The sequence below is a fragment of the Chlorella variabilis genome, assembly GCF_000147415.1.
Source record: "Chlorella variabilis unplaced genomic scaffold CHLNCscaffold_7, whole genome shotgun sequence".
Taxonomy (NCBI): Eukaryota; Viridiplantae; Chlorophyta; class Trebouxiophyceae; order Chlorellales; family Chlorellaceae; genus Chlorella; species Chlorella variabilis.
In genome coordinates this window covers 1792716-1806508 of record NW_005435081.1, presented here as the reverse complement: position 1 = coordinate 1806508, position 13793 = coordinate 1792716, and the positions used below count along the sequence as shown (strand labels likewise).

Sequence of the window (13793 nt, the reverse complement as noted above, 5' to 3'; positions counted from 1 at the left end):
GCGGGGGGCAGGGAGGCCGGATGGCTGCAGCGGCGGCAGCAAAGCGGGATCCCCCTCCGGAGCTGCCGCTTGCAACAAGCGCCGCCGGCACTCGAGCTACACACCCACCCATCCCCACCCGCCCCCCCCACACACCGTGGCCCCCCACACACCACACACACACCACACGCACACAGCCCACCTGGTTGAGCGCGCGGAAGGCCTGCTGCGAGTACCACACATCGCCCGACACCAGGCTGAGCTGGCGCTGCCCGCGATCGTTGAACGCCTTCTTCTCCTGGACCTGCGCGCACGGGCAGGCGGGGGGCAGGCCAAATGGGGCGACGCTGTGTGCGAGGCAGGTGGGCAGGGGTTCACAATGTTCACCAGCGCATGCACCGATCGTGCCAACCCCACAGCCTGCCCTGCTGCCTGTCCCCCGCACCCCCATCCCACACCACACCACACCACCCCATCGCCAAACCACCCAACACCACAGCCCCGCCAACCTTGAGATCCTTGGCGGCGGGGAAGGGGATGCCCACGATGATCACGCCCCGAGCATTGCCGTCGGCAAAGTCCAGGCCCTCAGACACCTGCGGGGCCAGGCAGGGAGGCAGGTGGCGCAGGGGCAGGGGGTGCGGGGTGCACCGGCATGGGGAGGCAGGCTGGATGGAGTCCGGCGGCCAGGATACGAGCGGGCACAGCACCCGCCGGCAGCCCCCGGCAGGCCCCACCGCGCTCCGTGCCCGACCACCCGGCAGCGCCCAGCCGGCGCCCACCTTGCCGCGGCAGACTGCGAAGAAGGCGGCCCCGCCCCCCGCCTGGATGGCGGCGTAGTACTCCTGCATCGTCTTCTTCAGCGCATCCTGGCCGCCGCCGCGCGGCTCCTGCCACACGCACGCGCACACGCACATGCACACACAGCCGAAAGCAGGGGCGCAGCGGGTCGGCAGATCATGCAGCGCAGGCGGCGGCAGGTGGCGTGCAGGCAGTGCCCAAGCAGGCCGGCAAGCAGCAGTCAGGTGGAGCCCACCTGCACCACTTTCTTGAGGGCCTCCAACTGCGCCAGCAGGCCCGAGAACTGCAGGGCGGCAGCGGCGGGGAGCGAGCGCAGGCACAGGTCACCTGCAAGGTCCTGCCGCGCGCGGCTGCAGCCACGTGCTCCCGCCTCTCCTCCAATACTGCCCGCCCCATGCAGCACACATGCAGCACATGCCACAACACAACCCACCAGGAAGCCATGCCGCCACCACGTGCCCACACTGCGCCACCCCCGTCACCCGCCCACCCACCCACCTTCCACCTTGCCATCAGCTTGTCCAGGAGCACGTAGGAGGGCAGGAAGACGAGGAGTCCGTCCGGTATGGAGGCGGCGCCCTCCAGGATCAGCCGCCCCACGCCGTCCTGGAACCCAGCCTCGTTCTGGTTCTTCCACGTGGCCTGTGGTGCAGATTTTTAGTGGAGGCGGGGATGGGGAGTGTGTGTGTGTGTGTTGGGTGGGTGGAGGGGGGGGGCAGGTGTGTGTGTGCAGCACAAACGGCAGTTTGTAATTTGCAATCACAAGATTGTGTCTGGTGTGGGAAGGCAGGCTCGAGCACCCGTGTAGCATTACGAGCCACAAAAGCCACTCGAGGGCAGCGCGGTGGCAGCATCCCGGCAGCAGCGACACGCGGCGCGGCGGCGGCGGCAACCTGAGCGCAGCGGCAGCCGGGCAGGGGGGGCTCACGTTGAGTGGGGTGCCGCCGGGCCCCGCGCCCACCACGCCCGCCCACACTTGCCGCCGCATGTCCACCACATGTGGCGCCTCCAGGGTGATGGCAAAGGGGGTGCCCAGCTGCAGTGGGGGCGGGCAGAGGGCGCACACGGGCGGCACGGCAGGGTCGACGGGCGGCCGCGCCAGGCCGGTTACTAGGCTGGGCCCTGCTGCCAGTCGCTGGCTGCCACCAGCTCCTGCAGCGCCCTCCGCCGACCAAGCGCGGCCCCACCCTCCCACACAGCGTGCACCCTCCCGCACAGCGCTGCCCACTCGCGGCCCCGCCGCCCTTCCCACCTCCGAGGCAAACCCCTCCAGCGGCGCCAGCGTGCCGCTGGTCAGCACCACGCTGTGCGCGGCCTGGGCCACCGGGCGGAAGGCCACCGCGGGGTTCATGCACCACAGGCACATCTTGAAAGCAAAGCCGGGCAGGAAGGAGTCATCGTCGCCGCCGCCGCCACCACCGCCGCCGCCGCCTCTGCGGGGAGACGGAACGGGTTGCTGGTTGGCAGGGCGGAGAATCGGAACGCAAAAGAAAGTGCGGGCAGAGGCGGAGCTAGTAGCTATTGGTGTGCAGCAGCGGCACAGCAGGCCGGATGGGGCCAGCCATACACCCCGCCTGCCAAGCAGCCACCGGACGCAGGCCAGCCGCCGCCTCCACCCCGCCTCTACCCTACTCCCCCCCCACCACACACAAACACACCCCGCCCCGCGCACCTGCTCTTGTAGCGGCCCATGGCCAGGGTGGGGCTGTTCTCGTAGTAGCGCTGCACCACCAGGCGATAGTCGCGGGCGCCATCGTCGCTGCCCTGCTCGGATGGGGAGGGGTGGGAGAGGGGGAGGGAGAGGGACGCGCACGGCAGGCAGTCGGCGGGAGGTGGGGGCACGGGGGCACAGGGAAACAGAGGCAGCATGGAGAATGACGTGGCGGCGGAACAGGCACAGCATTTTACAGGCCAAAAGGCTCGTGTGCTGGGCCGGCCGGTGACAAGGCGTTGAGCGGGCACCCGCACCTCCCACGCTGCAGCCCACTCATCCACACACCCAATCCCACACACCCACACACACACACACCTGGTGCAGCATGCGCACGACCTGGATGAGTCGCGACATGACGCCCAGCGCCATGGCACCCACCCGCACAGCCGCGCCAGTCTTGGGGCCGGTGGCGGCGCTCTCCTGCGGCAGCGGGTTACGGCGAGCGCAGGCAGGCGGGCGAGGGTCGGGGCGTGGGCGTCGAGCGGCGTGTGCGGCGCAGCGAGCGCGGCAGCCGCCACGGTCCAGCAGGCCACTGCTGCATGGGACCTCTGCCGCCAAGCCCGCATGCAAGGCTCCCTGCCCCAGCGGGCTGCCTGCCCTGCGGCTGTGCCAGCTCACCCCGCCCTGCTGGTTCTCCTTGTTGCCTCCTCCGCTGCTGCCGCCCAGTGGACCGCCCCCACCCGCTGCCGCCGCCTGCCCCATCGCCTCCTCCTCCTCCCTCGCCAGCTGGTACGCCTCCCACAGCGCATCCACTGCGTCGGGGCCCAGCCCGCAGGCAGACAGCTCACCCAGCATCTGCAGGCAGGCAGGCAGGGGAGGGAGGGAGGCACCACACGACTGATCCACGCTGCGCAGTGTGCAGCGGAAGCTTGGGAGCGGCGGCGGGTGGCAGCTGGCACAGCACCCCCAGGCCAGGCCAGGCCAGGCCACACACCTCCTTGGCAGGGAACATACGCTCGTAGGCGTCCTGGTAGCGGGCCGCCTGCCTGCCGCCGCCGCGCCCGCCGCCGCCGCCGCCGCCGCCGCGCTGCGCCTGCTGCTGCATCTGCCGCGCCGCCGCGCGCTGCTTGTCCTGCGGTCAGGGGGAAAGCAGGACAGCAAGCAGTGGTGCATGACGGAGCGGGGCAGGCGGGGCAGGCCGCTGAACAGAGGTCAGGCGGGCGGGGCAGAAGGCAAGCGACTGCAGCCGTACCGCAGCGGCAGCCCCTGCCCGCCACCGGCCCCGCACTAACCACCCTCCAGCCCTCACCTCCATCCACGCCACCACCGCTCTGGCGCAGCCGACCAACGGCCCATACACTTCCTGCCTGCCGTTGAGGTCGTGCGCCTTTTGGAAGCAGCCGAGCACCTGGGCGCAGATATAGAGGGAGGGAGGGCGTGGACAGGGCAGGGCCCGCACTGTGGGGCATGCCGCGGTAGGGTGCTCCGCGGCGGCCAGTCCATCCTCCGCCACATGCCCAGCGCCGCGGCCGACACATCGTCACACACCACACACCACACACCTCGCACTGTGCCCCACGCATCCCCTCCACGCAGCCCCACACCACACACCACACACCACCACACCACACACCACACACCACACACACACACACCTCTGCCATGGTGGCCAGGTCCACCTCTGTGGATGCCGCCTCCCGGCACACATCCTCCATGTTGTGAGCCTCGTCAAAGACCAGCATGCAGCCCTCCACGTCTGCGGGGGAGGGCGGGGCAAGTGGTGAGGAAGGGGCAGAGGGGCGGGTGCTGGTTTAGGGAGGCACCGGCGCGTGCACTGCAGTTCCCGCATCAACCTGCCGATGCTGCCTCCTGCCAGTCCACTGCCGCCGCCACCACCACTGCCACCGCCACCACCACACCACCGCCATCCCCTGGGCCCCCCCCGCTCTGCCCTCCATCCCCCCTCCCCAGCACCGCGCTCACCCACAGCCATGGCCCTGCGGATGACCGGGTCGATGAGGTACGAGTAGGGCGCAAAGATGACCTCCGCCTCCTGCAGGGTGTGCCAAGGGGTGTGTGTGTGAGCAGCGGTGCTGTGGGCGGTGCAGGTAGGCAGGTAGGCGGGCGGGTGTGCGGGCAGGACGGAAAGCACGCAGCTGGGGTGGCAAGTGGCCGCTGCCCTGCCCCAACCCCCGCCCAGACCCCTGTCCCCACCGCCGCACAACGACAAGCGACAGGAAGCCCCCGCCCGGCCCAGCTCAGCCCAGGGCCGCTCACGTCGGCCCACTTGCGGGCGGTGTAGTAGGGGCAGGCCTTGTTGGAGCGGCCCATGCCCTTCAGGTCCTCGATGTCGTGCAGGCGGTACTGGAAGCCCGAGGACACAAAGGAGTGCACGTTCTTGAAGTACTGGCACTGCGGGCGGTACCACGGGGCCGGTACAGGGGGCACGGAGGTGTTGGCACGCGCCTGGTGGCAGCGGTGTGGGCACGCGGGGCTGGCAGGAGGACGGGGCTAGTTCCGGGGCAAGGGAGGCGGGCGGGCACCGACCGAACCCCCTGCACACCAGCCCCACACCTTAGTCCCTTGCGCCCACAACAGCCCCCTGCGCCCACCTGGCTCTCCTTCAGCAGCTCCTCGCACGCCTCGTCGATGCTGCCCTGCCGCGTGGCGTGCTGGTTGATGCAGTAGTGCTTGCGGGAGCCCTGAGGGGGTGAATGAGTGTGTGTGTTGTTGGTATGGCGGTAGGTGGTGCGGGTGGTGGCGAGGTGTGACAGGCCCGGTGCTGGCGAGCCAGGAGCCGAGCGGTTCATAGCTGGAACCCACAGGCAGGCAGCAGCGGCAGCAGCAGCGGCGGTGGCGGCAGCAGCCGCGGCGGCAGGCGCCCACCAGTACCGCCATGCGGGGCTTGTACTCGCACCGCTTGAGCTCCTTCACCACCTGCAGGCAGGCAGGGCAGGCAGGCAGGGCAGGCGGTGGGTGCATGCAGTTGCCAGGTGTGTATTGAATGAGGGCAGCGGGCTGCAACCTCTGGCACCCTGCAGCCGGACCCACCACGGCGCCAGCTCCGCCACCCCCACCCAGTACACCGCCGCCTCCCCCCGAAACCAAACCGCCCCGCCGTCTTGCCTGCGCAATCTGGGAGTGGGTGCGTGTGGCGTAGAAGATCTTGGGGGGCTTGCGGCGGGGCGCCGGCGCCTCCTGCGCCGCGGCGTCAGCCATGAAGCCGCCGTCGCCAGCCCCGGCCTCGGCGGCGGCCGAGGGGCCGCAGCCGCTGCTGCTACCCGGCTGCAGGCGTGGCAGGGGCGGGGCGGGGGCGCTGGGGGCGCAGTGCTTGTGGAGGGTAAGGGCGGGGGCAGTAGTGCGGCAGCGTGCGATGCAGCACCCAGCTGCCATCAAGCCCGCTCTGTACGTGCATGCATTCAGAGACAAGCAGGCGGGGAGCAGGGAGCAGGGGGCAGGCAGCAGGCAGCCTCACGTGTGCGCAGCCTGCCGATCCGCCAAGGGGGCAAGGCGGGCCCTGCCCCGCCTCGCCCATGGCGGCAGCGGCGGGGTCGCCGCCCCCTGCAGCGGCTTCTGCTGCCGCCGCCTTCTCCGCCGCCAGCCCCTCCTCTATGCGCTGCTTCTCCCGCACCTGCCAGGCTAGCGCTGAGCACAGCAGCGACAGCGTCTTGCCGGAGCCTGCGGGGCAGGGAGGGCGGCAGCAGGGGTGGAGACAGCTCTTGAGCGCTTGCTGCCTCATGCACCTGGGTGTGAATTGCAAGCAATAGGGCAGGAGGGACAGGCACGGCGGGAACATAGCTACCGCGGGTTGCACCCTCTGCCGCCAGCAGCCTGCAGCACCCCCGCCGCACCGGTAGGCGCCTCGAGCAGCGCGTTGTGCCCGCCCTCCAGCGCCGCGATGACCTTGTTCATGAAACTCAGCTGCACGCCGTAGGCCTTGTGCGGGAAGTGCACCTGGCAGCCGCCTATGGTGTAGTTGGGCATGGCGGCGGCTGGTGGCGGCTGACGCCAGCTGCAAGCGGCGGCGGCGGCAGGCGGCCTGCCAGTGGCGAGACCTGGGCCGGTGCCCGGGGCTGCCTCGCTGGTGGGGTCCTAGTCACGCCCGTCGAGGCGCATCCTGGGCAGGCAGGCTCAAACAGGCGCAGGCGATCACTCGGGGCTCGCTGCGGAGGCAGCGGCGCGTTACAGTGGGAGCGGGCGATGTTTGTAACGCGTGAGTGGAGCGGTGGGACGTGCAGGTAAGTGCAGAGAAATTTCAGAGCCAGGCATGAGGAGCGTGCTATGTTCTGAGAGTCCTTCTCCAGCCAGCGCCTGTAGGCGATCGCCATCGCTCCGTGCCTGCAACGACCTCGCTCCTACGACCAGCCCGCGCTGCCCTCCAATAGCAATGGCGTGCCAAGTAATGCAGTGCCGGGCACCCTTCGTGGGCGGCATCTCGACACCCTGCAAGGGCAGGAGGGGCCTCGTAGTCAAAGGTGCGCCCCCGCTTGCAGCCTGTCCAAGCACCCACACCACATGTGGGAGCCCCTCGCTCCAGAAAACCACCGCTTACCCTCCCCCTTCCGCACACTGCAGCCGCATCTCGCAGCGAGGAGCCAGCGCAACAGCACCGCGCCGCCAGCGTGCTGCTGAGCCTGGCGGCGAGCGCGGCACTGGCGCTGTCGGCGGGCCCCGCCACTGCCGAAGTCAGGCTGCCGCCCCTGGACAATGGTGCGGCGGCCAGCCTGGCCAGGGGAGAGGGAGAGCAGCCGCCGGAACGACATGGCACCCGCCGCGATCTCAAGTTTGCGGCCCGCTGAGCACGCAGCCGCGGCTGCAAGGCCCCGCCTGGCTGCCGCCGCCCGCTCGCCGTGACCCCAATCCTCTCCCCTCCCCTCCCCTGGCCCGCCGCGCAGACCCCAACCGCTGCGACCGCGGCTTTGTGGGCAACACCATCGGCCAGGCCAATGCCGTGTCCAACAAAGCCCTTGACCTGCGCTTCTGCAAGTTTGCGGGGGCCAACCTGAGCGGCAAGACGCTGTCGGGTGAGGCGCGGGGCTGGCACCGCCTGGGGGCGTAAAACCGGGTGAAGCAGTGTGGGAGGCGGGGAGCAGCAAGCCAATGCCGGACGCGCGGGCTGCCGCGGGTGCAGCGGGTGCTCTGCTGCGCTGTGCGTGCGTCACCCCTGGCTGCCCACCCCACCACCCTGCCCACCCCCAGGCGCATACATGAACGAGGCCGACATGAGTGGGGCCAACATGCGGGAGGTGGTGCTGACCAAGGCGTACGCGGTTGGAGCAAACCTGAGGGGTGAGGGTGGGGTGCCTGTGCGGGGGTGGCCGGGCCAGCTGGAAGCCATCCCGGACGTGCACTACAGCACGGGCACTGGCATTTGCCTGCCGCCGCCTGCTCCCCCACGCAGCCCCCTCCCCTTGCACATGCCCAGCAGCCCGAACATACACACATACCCTCACCCTCTCTGCCGCGATGAACCGCAGGCGCCGACCTGACCAATGCGGTGATTGACCGTGTGGCGTTTGATGGCGTGGACCTGGAAGGGGCCCAGCTGGTCAACGCAGTGATCACGGGTGGGTGGGTGGGTGGTCTGGCTGGGTGTGGTGAGCGAGAGGGGTGGGGAGGGGGGGAAATCGTGGCGGCACCCTGACCAGCGCCTGTGCATGCCGAGCTGCGCGATCGGCTTCATCACATGGGTGTCACCCTGTGCCACCCTGTGCCACCCTGCTCCCGCTCCCGCTCTCGCTCCGCTTCCCTGCCCCGCAGGCACCACCTTTACAGGCGCCAACCTGAAGGATGCCAACTTTGAGGACGCGCTGATTGGCAGGTGGGGCTGGGCGCGGGTGTGAGCCATGCCGGGGGGGCTGTGCGGCGGGCCGAGAGCACTGGAGGCAAAGGGTTTTGCGCCCGGGTGTCTGGCCAGAGAGAGTTCCCTGCTTGCAAGCCCTGGGTGGCTGATGCCTGTGCTACCCTGCTGCCCGCCTGCCCCCTCCGCCTGCACCGCTGCAGCGAGGATGCCAAGCGCCTGTGTGCCAACCCCACGCTGGTAGGCGAGAGCCGGGACCAGGTCGGCTGCCGGCAGTGAGCCGCAGCCTGGCCAGCCCGGCAGGGCACCCCAACCCTGCGACTTGGCCTGGTGGGTAGCGTTGACACGTGAGCGCACGTATACAGGATTACAAGAGCTTTGGACTTGGCAAACTGATAAATCACAGGGCTCTGCGGGAGCCCTGGCGGATGAGACGAAGCATCAATTTGGCCATGGATTTGGTTGGGATGGATATGGCAAAACAAACTGCAATGAAACAAACTGTGATGAAACAAACTGTGATGGAACCGAACAGAAAGAATTAAACAATACAAGGGGAGCTGCTGCGCAGCAGCCGCCGCGAGTCGCGGGCCACCGCGGCCTGCCTGCCTGTGCCTGGTTCGCCGGGCCGGCGATGCTGGCGCCGTGCCCCGGCCCCGCGCCGGCCGCCAGCGGGCACGCTGCCGCAGACAGATGGGCGGGACACCGCCGTGCGGCGAGCGCACCTTCCTGCCACGCCGCGCTCCGGGGCCAGCAAGCAACTCGGGCGTGGGCGCGCTGTGCGCGCCTACTGGCACGTTGCGCGTGATGCGTTGCGCGTGATGCGCTGCGCGCCTCTAATCGCAGCGCTGGAACTCGAGGGTGACCAGGCGGGGCGGCTTGACGGAGCCAATGGCGGCCATTACCGTGGAGAAGGTGTTGTTGCGCACGTTGAGGCGCACGTACGTCTCGCCTGCAGCAATGTGTGTGTGGGGGGGGGGGGGTGGCAGGGGACGTTCAGGGAGGTGAGCGAGGGGCGGGAGGAAGGAGGGCGACAGCAGGCGGCGGCAGCAGCTCCTGCCGCAGGGCTGAGCGCCCAGGCGGCAGGCCTGGGCTGTCGCCGGCAGCAGGAACGCAGGCCCCGCTGGCTGCGCTGCAGCAGCCCACCCGCCCACCAACCGCCACCACACAGCACCATACACACAGACACACACACACGCGCGTGCGCGCAGGCGGCCGCCGCCCACCTCCCCGGACAGTGTTGCCCTGGTACTCCTGCGCCGTGGTGTACGTCATGCCCGTGGTGGCCACCAGCTCGTCGCCCACGCCGATCTGCGGGGCCAGCCGCGCGGCGTTGCTGTCGGGCACCACCTCCGCCTGCGGGGTTGCGGGGTGGGGGGACCAGGGCGGGCCAGGGCAGCGGTGTTGGGGTTGTGCCCAGGGAGCACGGGCGAGCGAGGGAGTGCAGTGCAGCGGCTGCTGTCCAGCTGCCGGATCGAGGGCAGGACGGCAGGCTGGGCGGCACCGCAGCGGCGGCGGCGGCGGCGGCGGCGGCGGCGGCGGCACCCAGCGTGCCGCCTGCCTGCGACTCACCACGTACACGCCCCGCCCGCTCTTCCCCTCCTCCAGCACCAGCCCCAGCGGCTTGGGCAGCTCCACGGTGTAGCGGGCGCAGCCAGGGGGCACGCGCTCCTCGCCGTCAGAGTCGACAGACTGCTGAGCAGCCGGTGCCGCCGCCGGCGCCTGCTGCACCTCTGCGCGCGCCCGCAGCAGCTGTTGCGCCGCCCGGCCGCCGCGCCGCTGCTGGGGCCGCGCCGGGGCGATGCAGGGGCTCGTAACGCGGCGAGCTGTGGTGGTGAAGTGGGTGTTTAGTCTCGAGTGTGAAAGTGACACTGTCTGCATGGCGGCGGGATGGAGCCTGAGTGTCAGATGCGAGGCAAGGAGTGAGAGGGTGGAGCGGCTGGCGCGTGCAATGGTTCTACAACCGCGCGTGCTATGAGAGGGCAAAGCAGGAGGGCGCTGAGGACCGGCGGGAAGGGCTACGGACGTCCTCCAGCAGGCTGGGATGATACACATGCCTGCCATATTGCCACCCAGGCGCCAAAATGCGTATTGTTCTGTTGCTGGACAGGGAGCAGAGACCCGCTGCCCGCCGCCAGCGGCTGTGGGCAAGAGCAAGCGTGTGCCATGTTGTGCAAGTCGATGAGGCCCGCAAAGGTTCTACCCACCTTATTAATCACATCATACCAGGGATGCCGTTCCTGCACAAACCCTGCTGGGCAAAATGCCGTTTGCCACCGCTCGCCACTGGCGCCAGCTCTGGCGGGCGGCTGGCCCTGTCACGGCGAGGCTCAAACCAGTTCCGGTCGGGATGCCCTTGCAGTCTCAAGGGGGGCCCACGGGCACGGACTGACACAGGAGCCATCACCCGAGAGATGGATGAACCGTGCACTTGCCGTTCACTACCTCAGTCCCGCTGCGCCTTGCCTGCTGTCCCAGTCCTAAGGCGCCTGCTGTCCCACAAAAGACGCTGCTCCCCGCAGTGTCAGCTTGCTGAGCAACCAGCACGCCAGGCCCCAGCACTGCGCTCTACCAAATCTCTGACATGCGGGGGCGCGTGGCCCTGGTGTTGCTGCTGGCGGCCAGGGCCTGTGCCCAGAACGCCTCCGAGGCGTGCCTGCAGGCGATTGAGGCGCAGGAATGGGTGTTGGAGCAGTATACTAGCACCGACCCGCAGATGGCTGAGCTGCTTTTGGAGGGCATGGAGTCTATCGTGAGCGATTGCGGCTGCTGCGCGTCCCCGCAGGGCCCTGCCAGCGCGCGGGGCACGGGGCAGCAGCACGGGGCGCGGGGTGGATCTTTTCGGGCGCCGCCGCCGCTTGGCCACCCTGGTACCACGCAGGAGCCTGCGCCCTCTGTTTTGCAACAGGCTGCCCACTCGACCTGCTGCACAGCCCAGCGGCACCGCAGCCGCACAAGGCAGCTCGCCCCTGCCGCTGCATCATGCTGCACTCTGTGCATCCCGAGCCCGCCGCCGCCGCCGCCGCCATCCGGCCTGCAGGCCCCCCGCCCCTTCCAGGACGTGGGCTCCTGGTTCGACAAGCAGACCTCTTGGTCCAACTACAACTTCCAGGCCCTGCTCTCCTCCGCGCCCTGGGGCGGCGCAGACTACGGGGAGGGTGAGCCCAGCCGCACACCACCTCTGCGCGCGCCGGCTGGCAGTTGTGCTGCAGCCATGCCGACGGCGCAGCCGCGGCTCCTCCCTCCCTCCATCCCGCCGTCCCCGCCCGCCACACCGCTGGTCCCTCGGCTGCTTCGCCTCAGCCATCCAGCCACCTGAGCCACCTGCCGTGCCCATCACCGGCACTTAACCTGGCGGGCCAGCCCCCGCTCCACCCACCACCCCACCCTCACCCCCACCCCTGCAGTCCAGTACGTGGCCTCCCAGATCAACGCCGCCTGGGCCAACGTCACTGCAGAGGATGCCACCGTGGAGAACGTGTATGGAGCCTGGAGCGAGGCCATGGTGGCGCAGGTTGGGGGAGGGGGGGGCAGGGGCTGGGGCCGGGGCGCCTGCACCAGGGGTGCATGGCGAGGCCTGCGGCGCGCGGTGCTGGCTGGCGGGCTGCCGCCGACGGCCGCTAGCCGCCGACGGCGCCCGCACGCCTCGCTATGCGCCGCCCCGCCGCCATCACAACGAAGGACAAAATCAAAGCAAGCACCACCACCACCACCCGCCTCCCCTGCCTTTCGCTGCGCCCTCCCCGCTCCCCACACGCCGCACCACACCACACCGCACCTCACGCAACACCACCACACCGCCTCCCCACCCCCCACCCCCCGCAGGGCGACCGGCTGGCAGCGCTGGCGCGGGACCCTGCCACCGCCTGGCTTCCCTCCTACCGTGCGGGGGCTCTGTTTCGAGCCATGAACTTCTATGTCATGTCCTTCTGGCCGTACCCGGCAGCACTGGGGGTGGAGGAGCAGCTGGGGAAGGGGCAGGAGGCGTTTGAGGAGTATCTGGGGCTGGCGGGGCTGGACTCGACAGCGTTTGAGGTGCGTAGCGTGGGGTGAGGGCGCTGATAGGCGGGCTAGGCGGTACTGGTAGGGGTGGGTGCGCGGTTCCTGGGCGTGGCGCACCGCGCGGGACATAACAGCCTTTAAGGTTACTGCATTCCAGGTGGCGGCGTGGGTGGCGTGTGTGTCCCTGCTGCGCGCGGCGTGCGGCACAAGGTGGTAGTGCGTCCAGGGGAGGGGGTGCTTGGCGGAGGGACGTGGGGGAGGCACGCGGGGCGAGCGCCGCCGCCCGCCGCCGCCGCCGCCGCCCGGCCTTGCTTCCTGCCGCACCTGCCGCTCGCCTGACCTCCTGCACACCCCTCGCCGCCCCTCCACCCGCTCCTCTCCGCCAGGTCCCTTTCAACACCGGCACAGTCACCACCTCCCTGTCAGCTGAGTTCATCACACCCGACCCCTCCAGGGCGCTGCCCGTCATCGTCTTCATCCTGGGAACAGACACGCCCAAGGAGGCAATGTACAGCTGGTGAGGAGGGGTTGCAAGCGGCCTGCGGCCGCTGGCCTGGCGAGTGTGGGGCCCGGGCCTAGGGAGGGTGCTGAGGCTGTGGCAGTGGGGGGTCGGCTGGGGCAGGCCACCACTCTGGGGTGCAGTACTGCGGTGCACTGGTGCGGAGCGGTGTCGCGTGGTGTGATGTGGTGTGGTGGTGTGTGGCCGGTGTGATGTCGCGTGGTGTGATGTGGCGCGGTGTGGCGTGGCGTGTGGTACCGTCAGGCCCGCGCGCCCAATGACCCCTCGCCCGCCTGGCTGCGGCTGTGTGCGCACAGGTACGGCCCGCCCCTGGTGCAGCAGAACTACAGGTGTGTGGAGGCAGGCTGGCGCCCCGCTGCCCGTTTCCCCTGCCTTCCTTCGGCGCCCCGCTTGACCGTGCACACCGACTATGCAGCATGCTGTGCTGTGCTGTGCTGTGCTGCGCTGTGCTGTTACACCGCTGCGCGCCACGCCACGTTGCCTCCCCTCACCCTTCCTCCGCCTCCCTGCCCCCACCCCGCAGCCTGCTCATCTTCGACGGCCCCGGCCAGGGCAGTACCCCCTACAAGCCAGAGCACATGCCGTTCTACGCCAAGGCAAGGCTCAAGCTCTCCAGCCCGCCATGCTGCGCATCGCCGGGAATGATTCATTGGTTGGCCTTCCGCCGCGCAGCGCCCGCCCGCCTGCCAGTCCTCTGTCGCCCCTGCCTCCCGCCCCAACTGCGCTCCCTCCCTGCCTCCCCACCCCCGCGCCATCAGTCGGAGGAGTACACCCGGAAGGTGGTGGACACAGCGCTTGCCAACCCAGACGTGGGCCCCAAGGTGGGCGCCGCCGGCGGCTGGGTGCAGCACGGGATGGATGGGTGAGGGGTCGGCAGCGGCAGCTGTAACGGCAAAAGGTCTGGGTGTCCAAGGACAGAATCTGCCAATTTTCTCGGGTTATCAGGGACTTTGCAACCTTTGTCCGGTCGCAGCAGCGGCATCAGCATGTGGGGGGGGCCGCAGTCTGGCTGCTGACAGCAGCCCAGCTCACCTGCG

The 13793-nt window shown here is 69.7% G+C and overlaps 4 protein-coding genes across 4 annotated transcripts in view; 2 read left to right on the top strand and 2 right to left on the bottom strand.

Annotated features, from left to right (window-relative positions):
* The window catches only part of CHLNCDRAFT_57565 (hypothetical protein), a gene marked incomplete at its 5' end in the record, with an annotated part of 9436 nt that extends 3018 nt beyond the window's left edge, over positions 1 to 6418 (bottom strand). Inside the window, 20 exons of the mRNA XM_005848732.1 lie at positions 182 to 283; positions 489 to 575; positions 762 to 869; positions 1016 to 1063; positions 1279 to 1422; positions 1709 to 1816; positions 2033 to 2213; positions 2453 to 2544; positions 2810 to 2914; positions 3113 to 3289; positions 3429 to 3566; positions 3744 to 3842; positions 4090 to 4190; positions 4418 to 4487; positions 4712 to 4846; positions 5047 to 5136; positions 5321 to 5371; positions 5486 to 5719; positions 5910 to 6112; positions 6286 to 6418. Of these exons, the coding sequence (XP_005848794.1) occupies positions 182 to 283; positions 489 to 575; positions 762 to 869; positions 1016 to 1063; positions 1279 to 1422; positions 1709 to 1816; positions 2033 to 2213; positions 2453 to 2544; positions 2810 to 2914; positions 3113 to 3289; positions 3429 to 3566; positions 3744 to 3842; positions 4090 to 4190; positions 4418 to 4487; positions 4712 to 4846; positions 5047 to 5136; positions 5321 to 5371; positions 5486 to 5719; positions 5910 to 6112; positions 6286 to 6418 (2406 nt within the window). The remainder of the gene's footprint in view (positions 1 to 181; positions 284 to 488; positions 576 to 761; positions 870 to 1015; positions 1064 to 1278; positions 1423 to 1708; positions 1817 to 2032; positions 2214 to 2452; positions 2545 to 2809; positions 2915 to 3112; positions 3290 to 3428; positions 3567 to 3743; positions 3843 to 4089; positions 4191 to 4417; positions 4488 to 4711; positions 4847 to 5046; positions 5137 to 5320; positions 5372 to 5485; positions 5720 to 5909; positions 6113 to 6285) is intronic.
* Positions 6419 to 7195: 777 nt separating this feature from the next.
* On the top strand, positions 7196 to 8513 carry CHLNCDRAFT_51710 (hypothetical protein; the record flags this gene model as incomplete). The annotated part of the gene is made up of 6 exons (XM_005848952.1): positions 7196 to 7217; positions 7330 to 7458; positions 7634 to 7723; positions 7912 to 8001; positions 8195 to 8255; positions 8438 to 8513. The coding sequence occupies 6 exons, from the start codon at positions 7196 to 7198 to the stop codon at positions 8511 to 8513; spliced, it is 468 nt and encodes a 155-aa protein (XP_005849014.1).
* Positions 8514 to 9070: 557 nt separating this feature from the next.
* CHLNCDRAFT_144598 (expressed protein) lies at positions 9071 to 10115 on the bottom strand (the record flags this gene model as incomplete). The annotated part of the gene is made up of 3 exons (XM_005848731.1): positions 9071 to 9186; positions 9461 to 9590; positions 9807 to 10115. The coding sequence occupies 3 exons, from the start codon at positions 10113 to 10115 to the stop codon at positions 9071 to 9073; spliced, it is 555 nt and encodes a 184-aa protein (XP_005848793.1).
* Positions 10116 to 10818: 703 nt separating this feature from the next.
* The window catches only part of CHLNCDRAFT_51708 (hypothetical protein), a gene marked incomplete at both ends in the record, with an annotated part of 6337 nt that continues 3362 nt past the window's right edge, over positions 10819 to 13793 (top strand). Inside the window, 8 exons of the mRNA XM_005848951.1 lie at positions 10819 to 10986; positions 11275 to 11392; positions 11642 to 11748; positions 12060 to 12269; positions 12623 to 12753; positions 13053 to 13085; positions 13280 to 13445; positions 13515 to 13577. Coding sequence (XP_005849013.1) covers positions 10819 to 10986; positions 11275 to 11392; positions 11642 to 11748; positions 12060 to 12269; positions 12623 to 12753; positions 13053 to 13085; positions 13280 to 13445; positions 13515 to 13577 — 996 coding nt within the window. The remainder of the gene's footprint in view (positions 10987 to 11274; positions 11393 to 11641; positions 11749 to 12059; positions 12270 to 12622; positions 12754 to 13052; positions 13086 to 13279; positions 13446 to 13514; positions 13578 to 13793) is intronic.